The sequence below is a fragment of the Epinephelus moara genome, chromosome 11 (genome assembly GCF_006386435.1).
Source record: "Epinephelus moara isolate mb chromosome 11, YSFRI_EMoa_1.0, whole genome shotgun sequence".
Lineage (NCBI taxonomy): Eukaryota > Metazoa > Chordata > Actinopteri > Perciformes > Serranidae > Epinephelus > Epinephelus moara.
In genome coordinates this window covers 37,288,080-37,299,748 of record NC_065516.1, presented here as the reverse complement: position 1 = coordinate 37,299,748, position 11,669 = coordinate 37,288,080, and the positions used below count along the sequence as shown (strand labels likewise).

The window sequence follows — 11,669 nt, the reverse complement described above, 5'->3', positions numbered from 1 at the left end:
GTTCGCCAGATGTTAGCCAGATGTTAGCAGATGTTAGCAGGTGTTAGCCAGATGTTAGCAGGTGTTAGCCAGATGTTAGCAGGTGTACGCCTGATGTGGGGCCGACAAAATTATTCAACACGTAGAGAGACAGTGACGAATAAACACCTGAGTCTGGAGCAGCTGTCTTCCTGTCAGAACTGAAGACTTCCTGGGAAATCAAACAGGAAAAAGGTGAAAAAAGAGAGGAAACAGCTGGTGTTTTTAATAAAAGAAGAGGAAATGTACTTTTCTTAAAGGAGAGACATATTCTCCAAACTCCCCCGTCGTTTCCTGAGAGACCTCTAGCTCCGCCCCCACAGGAACACCTGAGAGACAGAAAGACACAGCACAGATGGTTAACAGCAGGTGTTCAGCAGGTGCTAGCAGGTGTTTGCCAGATGTTAGCAGGTGTTCACCTGATGTTAGCGGTTGTTCGCCAGATGTTAGCAGGTGTTAGCCAGATGTTAGCAAGTGTTAGGTGTTCGCCAGATGTTAGCAGGTGTTCACCAGATGTTAGCAGGTGTTCGCCAGATGTTAGCAGGTGTTAGCAAGATGTTAGCAGGTGCTCGCCAGGTCTTAGCCAGATGTTAGCAGGTGTTAGCCAGATGTTAGCAGGTGTTAGCAAGATGTTAGCAGGTGCTCGCCAGGTCTTAGCCAGATGTTAGCAGGTGTTAGCCAGATGTTAGCAGGTTTTAGCCAGATGTTAGCAGGTGTTAGCCAGATGTAAGCAGCTGTTAGCCAGATGTTAGCAGATGTTAGCAGGTGTTCGCCAGATGTTAGCATGTGTTAACAGGTGTTAGCCAGATGTTAGCAGGTTTTAGCCAGATGTTAGCAGGTGTTAGCCAGATGTTAGCAGGTGTTAGCCAGATGTTAGCAGATGTTAGCAGGTGTTCGCCAGATGTTAGCATGTGTTAGCAGGTGTTAGCCAGATGTTAGCAGGTGTTAGCCAGATGTTAGCAGGTATTAGCCAGATGTTAGCAGATGTTAGCAGGTGTTCGCCAGATGTTAGCATGTGTTAACAGGTGTTAGCAAGACGTTAGCAGGTGCTCGCCAGGTCTTAGCCAGATGTTAGCAGGTGCTCGCCAGGTCTTAGCCAGATGTTAGCAGGTGTTGGCCAGATGTTAGCAGGTGCTCGCCAGGTCTTAGCCAGATGTTAGCAGGTGTTAGCCAGATGTTAGCAGGTTTTAGCCAGATGTTAGCAGGTTTTAGCCAGATGTTAGCAGGTGTTCGCCAGATGTTCACCAGATATTAGCAGGTGTTCGGCAGATGTTAGCAGGTGTTTGCCAGACGTTAGCAGGTGTTTGCCAGACGTTAGCAGCTGTTCGCCAGATGTTAGCAGGTGTTCGCCAGACGTTAGCAGGTGTTCGCCAGATGTTAGGTGTTCGCCAGATGTTAGCAGATGTAAGCAGGTGTTAGCCAGATGTTAGCAGGAGTTAGCAAGATGTTAGCAGATGTTAGCCAGATGTTAGCAGATGTAAGCAGGTGTTAGCCAGATGTTAGCAGGTGTTAGCCAGATCTTAGCAGGTGTTCGGCAGATGTTAGCAGGTATTCTGTGCAGTGATAAAGGGGCTTTAAAGAGTCTGACTGACCTGAGTCGTGTGTCGGAGTCGAGTGTTGAATCTGATCAAACAGAAACTCTGATCTGCTCACTGGAGTCTGAAAACAACAAACCGTCTCTTCTATTAACGTCCAAAAAACCTGTCTTTACCCGTGGCTGTTTTCACAGTGCCGTTACCTTGGTTACAGAGGAGTCTTCTTCACTGCTCGGAGACGACAGGGGCAAAACTAGACAACAGGCAGGCAGAGCTGATCAGAGTGATGTCATACGACTGCGGCACAAACACCTTGTTCATATTTCATATTTACAGCTGCAGAGTTTATTCAGCAACCTGAATATAAACTCATTATCTGATTAATTATTAACTGTTTTAACCACCAGACAAATCAAATATGACGAGAATAAAAAAGATGTTTGTCATTGATAGTTAAAGATGTTGAAAGTATGAAGTTTGAAGGAAGTTAACGAAGTGTTAACGAGAGTAGGACAGACTTACTCTTCAGCTGACTCTTGCTCTGTGGTTTCTTCCTGCTGTAGGATCTACCATTGTGTCTGTGTGCAGAGGGGGACACCTGGAGCGTACCACTTGAGTCTTCCTCTCTGCAGGAACTCTTTACTTTCTGTTTATACAGTGAGAGGACACAGAGACAGCTGTCAGACGAACGGACGGACGGACGGACGGACGGACGGACGGACGGACGGACGGACGGACGGACAGACAGACAGACAGACAGACAGACAGACAGACAGACAGACAGACAGACAGGTACCATGAAGACTCTCCCAGCAGCCTCCTCCAGCTCTTGGTGGTGTTCAGAGTTAAACTTCAGCTCCACTGTTTGACCTCTGCTGTTGTGGTGCATGATGGGATTGTTCAGCCAGACGCTGAGGACCGTCTCTGCCCCAGTGCATCATGGGAAAATACACACACAGTCATATTGATCAAAAGCATTGGGATCAATCAGTAGAGACCTGTTGATGAGGATGAACTGTAAATGTTACTGACCGTGTTGGTTCAGCTGGAGACTGTAATGATCCACGTCCCCCCTCAGCAGGTGGATCGACCCCCACAGGAAGGCCTGAAAGACATGATGCGTCACCAGAGACACAAAGACACGAAGACATTTAACACGTTTGACTCACAGGACCGTGATGAAGCCCAGGAAATCTGCTGAGAGCTGAACTGAACCCACTTTAATCTGAAGCTTCTCATCCCTCTCAGGTCATCCTCACTGAGTTGTTATGCTAATCCATAATCTGTGTTTTATAATCTGTGTCTGATAATCTATAATCTATAATATGTGTTTTATGATCTGTGTCTGATAATCTATAATCTGTGTCTGGTAATCTATAATCTGTGTTTTATAATCTGTGTCTGGTAATCTATAATCTGTGATTCATAATCTGTGTCTGATAATCTATAATCTGTGTTTTATAATCTGTGTCTGATAATCTATAATCTGTATCTGATAATCTATAATCTGTGTTTTATAATCTATGTCTGATAATCTATAATCTGTGTTTTATAATCTGTGTCTGATAATCTATAATCTGTATCTGATAATCTATAATCTGTGCCTGATAATCTGTCGAATAATCTGTTATTATTTATGTTTGATTATCTGTCTGACAATTTGTCTGAAAATCTATAATCTGATAATCTGATATCCATTCACCCCTCACCTCCAGCTAACATGCTAATAGTAGCATTAGCACCATGTTATGGAGCAGATTAGGTACCTGAGGCTCGTCGATGAAGAAGCTGACACATCCTGAGCTGACGTTAAAATCGATCCAGAACTGGTCCAGTTTGTCGTCTTTTGGTCGAAATAGCTGCAGAGGAAGGAAACAGGAAGTAAACCTGCAGCGTCTGGTTCGTCCAGAGTGTCAAGGGTTAAAGAGTTTTACCTCAGTGGAGCCCAGGAATGCTCGGAGACAAGGGAAGGTGTACACCCTGCCAGACAGAACGCAGGGAAAAGTCATCACAACAGTTTTCACTTTGCTTCAATTCACGTTCCATTAATCACCTCCTCTGGTCGCCATGGTAACCATTGACAAAGTTCAGGAAATGGCGGCAGTCCTGAGGAGAGAGAGAGAGATGGGTCAGGAAGGGACAGACAGGAAGAGACAGGTCAGAGAGGGACAGACAGGAATAGACACGTCAAAGAGAGAGAGAGAGAGACAGACAGGTAGAGACAAGTCAAAGAGAGACAGGTCAGAGAGGGACAGACAGAGAGAGACAAGTCAAAGAGAGACAGAGAGAGAGAGACAAGTCAAAGAGAGAGAGAGAGACAAGTCAAAGAGAGACAGGTCAGAGAGGGACAGACAGAGAGAGACAAGTCAAAGAGAGACAGAGAGAGAGACAGATCAAAGAGAGACAGGAATAGACATGTCAAAGAGAGACAGAGAGAGAGACAGATCAAAGAGAGAGAGACAGGAATAGACATGTCAAAGAGAGACAGAGAGAGAGACAGATCAAAGAGAGAGACAGACAGGTAGAGAGAAGTCAAAGAGAGACAGGTCAGAGAGGGACAGACAGGTAGAGATAAGTCAAAGAGAGACAGGTCAGAGAGAGACAGACAGGTCAGAGAGAGACACAGAGAGAGAGACAGATCAAAGAGAGAGAGACAGGTCAGAGAGGGACAGACAGGTCAGAGAGAGAGAGTTGCTTGGCAACGAAAGAGCTTGGCAGCAAAGATTATGAGCTCCTGAAACCTTTCACTATTTTATTGTGTTTTCACTTTAAAGTGTCTGATTAACAACATCGGGTGGTTGGAAGGTGCACTCAACCACTGAAGAGAAGAAAACCAGACTTCTCTACAATTTCTACGTAGTTTTTTACCAAAAGAAGTTGCTACCTAGCTAGCTGGAGGAAAAGAATTCTACTGCTACTGTGCAACTGACGGTTAGCTAGCAACAACAACAACAACAACAACAACAACAAAGGTCTGAAGAAAAACTACAGAGAGGAGAACTTCAAAAAAGAGAGAAGATTTTCCAATCACAACTGGACTGGCAACATTTTGGGGACATCACCAGGACCAGGACTGAAAAATAAGGTATCGCTGTCAAGATAACTGTTCAGAAACTACCAACAGTGACCAACTGTCAGTTGAAACCCACCATGACAAATGAACACTGTGGAGCAACAGCTGAGCAGCAGCAACTGATGAAGATATCTACAGATATATCAACTGTAGCAACACAGAGGCAACCAGGACAGACCACTGGTAGCAGACTTCAGCAAGAAGAACAACTGCAAGGTAAAATGCAACCTCCTGTTCTTCACTCACCATCCTGAAAACTGGCACACAGCAATATGTGAGCAGTTTACTCACATTAAGAAGAATGGGATAAGTAAAGGCAGACAGATTTGGGGGGCGGCAGTAGCTCAGTCCATAGGGACTTGGGTTGGGAACCGGAGGGTCGCCTGTTCAAGTCCCTGTCCGGACCAAAATATGGAGCGTGGACTGGTGGCTGGAGAGGTGCCAGTTCACCTCCTGGGCACTGTCGAGGTGCCCCTGAGCAAGGTGCAAGGCATCGAACCCCCCAACCGCTCGGAGCGCCCGTCATGGGCAGCCCACTCTGACATCTCTCCACTTAGTGCATGTATAGGTCCAGTTTGTGCATGTGTGTGTGTTCGGACCTGTGTGTAATTGACAAACAGAGGGAAAAAATTGAATTTCCCCTCGGGGATTAATGAAGTATATAAAATTTTAAAAACTTAAAATTAAAAAAATTACTGCCTGTGAAGGTGCAGACCGCTCAAGTCCCATTTTAACTGTGAACATATACCACAATGGAACAATTATGATCCAGGGATCCAAGGACAGTCTGGACAACTTTGAGAACAGCTTCCAAACACTGAAAACTGTGGCAGCATCAAAAGTCTCTCCTCCTCCTCCTCCTCCTCCTCCTCCACAAGAGCTCCAGACCAGGTCACCCATCTCCAGCAGACCTCCACCTACACCATACACCGAATCACCCAAACTCTCCAGCAATCTCAGAGTCCTGAAGGAAGGTATCTCGGTACTCAAGCGAGAGTTCATAGAGTTCAGAGAGAAGACACTGAGCAGTCTTCAGAGGTCTGATGACAGCCATTTAGTAGAGGAGATGTACTCCACAGTTCAGACAGAGAGAGAGACAGGTCAAAGAGAGACAGAGAGAGAGACAGGTCAAAGAGAGACAGGTCAAAGAGAGACAGAGAGAGACAGAGAGAGAGAAAGGTCAGAGAGAGAGAGAGAGAGAGGTCAGAGAGAGAGAGACAGGTCAAAGAGAGACAGAGAGAGAGACAGGTCAGAGAGAGACAGACAGACAGGTAGAGACGGGTCAGAGAGACAGACAGGTAGAGATGGGTCAGAGAGACAGACAGGTAGAGATGGGTCAGAGAGACAGGTAGAGACGCGTCAGAGAGACAGTCAGTCACTTACCACCTCAAAGTCTCCGTCTCTGATGTCACAGAAGGCACTGCTGATGTCACGGCTGGAGAACCACTGATTGGCTCTGTGCTGTCGTTCCTTCCTGGGAGTCAGTCGACATAGAGCCTCTGATAGGCTGACCTGCAGCTCGTAGTCTGGAACATGACCAATGAAAACACAGCTTCAGTCACCTGGAGGAGGACCTCAGTGGGCGGGGCTGTGCTCAGCTACGACCAAACACAACCAGAGGTTTCCATTAACGCAGACGGTGGTGTCTTTAAATACGCCGCAGTTTCAACCAATTCAAGGACGCAGCATCATCGCATCGAGACCCCGCCCTCAATTCTGTCAGGTCGTGCTCAAAGCATTATGGGTACTGTGAAAACTGGGGACTACAGAACAGGAAGTGGTTCTGGTTCTGTCTGTAAATATGTATTAATGTGTTTTATCATAACTCACCTCCAACGGTCAGAACTGCTGCTGCCACCTCAGATCTGTCAGACAGACAGGTACAGACAGACAGGCAGAGACAGACAGGGAGAGACCGACAGAGAGAGACAGACAGGGAGAGACAAGGAGAGACAGACAGACGGGGAGAGACAGGGAGAGACAGGCAGGTAGAGACAGACAGGGAGAGACAGACAGGTACAGACAGACAAGTAGAGACAGACAGGTACAGACAGACAGGTAGAGACAGACAGGGAGAGACAGACAGGGAGAGACGGACAGGTAGAAACATATAATCTGTGTTTTATAATCTGTCTCTGATAATCTATAATCTGTATCTGATAATCTATAATCTGTGTTTTATAATCTGTGTCTGATAATCTATAATCTGTATCTGATAATATATAATGTGTATCTGATAATCTATAATCTGTGTTTTATAATCTGTGTCTGATAATCTATAATCTGTATCTAATCATCTATAATCTGTGTTTTATAATCTGTCTGATAATCTATAATCTGTAACTGATAATCTATAATCTGTATTTGATAATCTATAATGTGTATCTGATAATCTATAATCTGTGTTTTATAATCTGTGTCTGATAATCTTTAATGTGTATCTGATAATCTATAATCTGTGTTTTATAATCTGTCTGATAATCTATAATCTGTATCTGGTAATCTATAATCTGTGTTTTATAATCTGTGTCTGATAATCTATAATCTGTATCTGATAATCTATAATCTGTGTTTTATAATCTGTCTGATAATCTATAATCTGTATCTGATAATCTATAATCTGTGTTTTATAATGTGTCTGATAATCTATAATCTGTATCTGATAATCTATAATCTGTCTTTTATAATCTGTGTCTGATCATCTATAATCAGTATCTGATAATCTATAATCTGTGTTTTATAATCTGTGTCTGATAATCTATAATCTGTGTTCTATAATATGAGTCTGATAATCTATAATCTGTATCTGATAATCTATAATCTGTGTTTTATGATCTGTGTCTGATAATCTATAATCAGTGTTTTATAATCTGTGTCTGATAATCTTTAATCTGTATCTGATAATCTATAATCTGTTTTATAATCTGTGTCTGATAATCTATAATCAGTGTTTTATAATCTGTGTCTGACAATCTATAATCTGTATCTGATAATCTATAATCTGTGTTTTATGTTCTGTGTCTGATAATCTATAATCAGTGTTTTATAATCTGTGTTTTATAATCTATAATCTGTATCTGATAATCTATAATCTGTGTTTTATGATCTGTGTCTGATAATCTATAATCTGAGTCTGATAATCTATAATCTGTGTTTTATGATCTGTGTCTGATAATCTATAATCTGTGTCTGATAATCTATAATCTGTGTTTTATAATATGTGTCTGATAATCTATAATCGTGTTTTATAATCTGTCTGATAATCTATAATCTGTGTTTTATGATCTGTGTCTTATAATCTGATAATAGTAGTAGTATAGTAGTGTGTATTACAGTGTGTATTACAGTAGTGTGTATTACAGTGTGTATTGCAGTAGTGTGTATTACAGTGTGTATTACAGTGTGTATTACAGTAGTGTGTATTACAGTGTGTATTACAGTAGTGTGTATTACAGTAGTGTGTATTAGTGTGTATTACAGTAGTGTGTATTACAGTGTGTATTACAGTAATGTGTATTACAGTGTGTATTACAGTGTGTATTGCAGTAGTGTGGATTACAGTGTGTATTACAGTGTGTATTACAGTAGTGTGTATTACAGTGTGTATTGCAGTAGTGTGTATTACAGTGTGTATTACAGTGTGTATTACTGTAGTGTGTATTAGTGTTTATTACAGTGTGTATTACAGTGTGTATTACAGTGTGTATTGCAGTAGTGTGTATTACAGTGTGTATTACAGTAGTGTGTATTACAGTGTGTATTACAGTGTGTACTACAGTAGTGTGTATTACAGTGTGTATTACAGTAGTGTGTATTACAGTGTATTGCAGTAGTGTGTATTACAGTGTGTATTACAGTAGTGTGTATTACAGTGTGTTTTACAGCAGTGTGTATTACAGTAGTGTGTATTACAGTGTGTATTGCAGTAGTGTGTATTACAGTGTGTATTACAGTAGTGTGTATTACAGTGTGCATTACAGTGTGTATTACAGTAGTGTGTATTACAGTGTGTTTTACAGTAGTGTGTATTACAGTGTGTATTACTGTAGTGTGTATTACAGTGTGCATTACAGTGTGTATTACAGTAGTGTGTATTACAGTGTGTTTTACAGTAGTGTGTATTACAGTGTGTATTACTGTAGTGTGTATTACAGTAGTGTGTATTACAGTGTGTATTACAGTATGGGGGACGGGCTCTGGGCGGTCTGGATCAGTTTCCTCTGGTCGCGGCTCAGAGACTCCAGGATGCTGTTTAAAGTTCTGATGGCCTGAAAACGAGATCAAATCATTTCAACTTAGAGACCAGTAAATATCAGCACAGACCAGTGCACACCAGTAAAGATCAGCACAGACCAGCATAAATGAATGTGGGAATGGTCTCCATGGTTACCTCTAGTCTCAGCGGAAAGAAGATCTCTGGTTCTAAAGTGAATCGAGCCAACTGAAGGAGAACCACAGACAGCTGACTGACTGAGAGACAGACAGGTGGAGACAGACAGGTGGAGACAGACAGGTGGAGAGAGACAGGTAGGGATAGACAGGTAGGGGCAGACACATGGAGACAGACAGGTGGAGACAGAAAGGTAGAAACCGACAGGTAGAGACAGACAGGTGGAGACAGACAGGTGGATACAGATAGGTGGGGACAGACAGGTGGAAACAGACAGGTGGAGACAGACAGGTAGAGACAGACAGGTGGAGACAGACAGGTGGGGACAGATAGGTGGGGACAGACAGGTAGAGACAGACACATGGGGACAGACAGGTGGGGGCAGACAGGTGGGGACAGACAGAGTGAGACAGACAGGTGGAGACAGACAGGTAGAGACAGACACATGGGGAGAGACAGGTGGGGACAGACAGGTGGAGACAGACACATGGGGAGAGACAGGTGGGGACAGACAGGTGGAGACAGACAGGTGGAGACAGACAACATCAGACTCAAAGTGAACAAACTGTAACTGAAGATCAAAGATACAGAATGAAGGAAGAGACCTGGAAGAGACGCCTGACCCAGGAGCTGACAGACAGACAGACAGACAGACAGACAGACAGTTAGTTAGTGGGGGCTTTGACCTGTGAATAAGGAATAAATCTTACACCTTTAGTGTATTGGTGACATGAAAGTACACAAGATGGACACACGCAGTATTTTTACTTTTACTCAAGTAAAGTATCATCTTCCACCAAATATCATGACTTCCTGTTTCGATGAGTTTTCATTGGCCGATCAGCCTGCAGCTGGGTCCTGATTGGCTGAATATGTAACTGACAGAAGCACGTGATTAACGCACAGCAGGACTCCATTTCCCATCATGCTTGTTACACCCACAGACGTAATAACAGCCCACAAACGTAATAAACCACAAACGTAATACAAATCTGCAGCTTTGAATGTAATAATCCCACAAATGTAATACATGCGTGTGTTGACAAGCAACCCGTTATTTCTAACTTACTCAGAACGCTGCTCTGTCACTTTCTGACCCGACCTGCGGGTTGCTTGTCAACACACGCATCACTATTGGCAGGTGTATAAGTAAACAAACAAACAACAACAACCACAAAAATCATTATTCAGTCTCATATTACATTTGTGAGAAGTTATTACAGTTTAGATTTTCACCTTCCCACATATGTAATAATTTCCTGCAAATGTAATAGTTATTACATTTGCAGGAAAATTGTGTGTTACGTTTGTAGTAGGCAGCTGCTATTACGTTTGTGGGAAATGTATTACATTTGCAGGATTATTACATTCAAAGCTGCAGATTTGTATTACGTTTGTGGTTTATTACGTTTGTGGGCTGTTATTACGTTTGCGGGTGTAACAATGCTCCTCACCAGGAAGTAGTCATAGAACTCCTCTGTGAGGCAGAGCAGGGAGGCAGAGTTCTTCTGGAGGTCAGAGGTCAGCAGGTCATGGACAGCTTCGAACCACAACACCACCTAAACAAACAAACAAACAAACAAACAAACAAACGATATAAACAAACACTTCAATCATTTCTAATGGGATGATGCAGGTCCTGATTACTAACCAAACATTGTTACATTATGTTGACATTGTAAGAGATTACTTACTTATCATGGATCAATACATAACTCCTTATATTATGGACCAATGAAACAGATGATCTTCACTTTACTCTAACAGGGTACATTACTCAGATTACTTCCTTAGATTTAACAGTTTACAGATCAGTTTGATAGATACAGATTTACTGGTTAGAAATTACTTCTATAGATTACAGATTAACATATTACAGATTACAGATTACATATATGTTTTACTGATCAGAAGATTACATATTACTTTTATAGATTACTGAATAATAGGTTCTTTCTAAAGATTGCACAGGAACAGATTACTTTTATAAATTACAGATTAACAGATTACTCTAATAGATTAGATTACAGATTACTTTAATAGATTAGATTACAGATTACTTTAGCAGTCAGTCCGTAGGTTATGAGCGTCTGCAGGTTGTCTTTGTCCTCTGACAGAATCTCTAAGGACTTCAACACAACCAGAACTCTGCTGAACCTGGATCCACACAGATCCTGAAACAAACAAACAAACAATAATAATTAATACGCCACAATAACACAAATAACCAGCGCCAATTCATCAGTCAATGAGAATGTGTGTGTGTGGACGGGGCATAAGCACATACAACCAGCAGCAGCAGTGACCCACCGTCCAACACCGGCACACTGTGAGGACAGAAACAGAGGGCTCGGTGGGGATGGAGCACCTGCTGCAGCAAGCCAACACGCCGCCTGTGGTCACTTTGACTTGACCAGCGGACTTAACGCTTATTCTGTCAGGGTTGGGGGGATGGAGCCTATCCCATCTGACACTGGGTGAGAGGCAGGGTTCACCCTGGACAGGTCACCAGACTATCACAGGACTGACACATAGAGACAGACAACCATTCACACTCACATTCACACCTACGGACAATTTAGAGTCACCAGTTAACCTGCATGTCTTTGGACTGTGGGAGGAAGCTGGAGCACCTGGAGGAAACCCCTCGCTG

At 42.8% G+C, this 11,669-nt stretch overlaps 1 protein-coding gene across 1 annotated transcript in view; it reads right to left on the bottom strand.

The window, feature by feature from the left end:
* Positions 1-215: 215 nt before the first annotated feature.
* Positions 216-11,669, bottom strand: part of sycp2l (synaptonemal complex protein 2-like) — a 15,986-nt gene continuing 4,532 nt past the window's right edge. Inside the window, exons 3-18 of the mRNA XM_050056404.1 lie at positions 11,077-11,190; positions 10,471-10,575; positions 9,446-9,646; positions 9,017-9,067; positions 8,806-8,894; positions 6,457-6,491; positions 6,010-6,152; positions 3,607-3,659; positions 3,488-3,533; positions 3,320-3,412; positions 2,586-2,658; positions 2,350-2,477; positions 2,076-2,199; positions 1,757-1,806; positions 1,611-1,677; positions 216-347 (exon numbers count right to left, since the gene is read on the bottom strand). Coding sequence (XP_049912361.1) covers positions 244-347; positions 1,611-1,677; positions 1,757-1,806; positions 2,076-2,199; positions 2,350-2,477; positions 2,586-2,658; positions 3,320-3,412; positions 3,488-3,533; positions 3,607-3,659; positions 6,010-6,152; positions 6,457-6,491; positions 8,806-8,894; positions 9,017-9,067; positions 9,446-9,646; positions 10,471-10,575; positions 11,077-11,190 — 1,476 coding nt within the window. The 3' untranslated portion in view covers positions 216-243. The remainder of the gene's footprint in view (positions 348-1,610; positions 1,678-1,756; positions 1,807-2,075; positions 2,200-2,349; positions 2,478-2,585; positions 2,659-3,319; positions 3,413-3,487; positions 3,534-3,606; positions 3,660-6,009; positions 6,153-6,456; positions 6,492-8,805; positions 8,895-9,016; positions 9,068-9,445; positions 9,647-10,470; positions 10,576-11,076; positions 11,191-11,669) is intronic.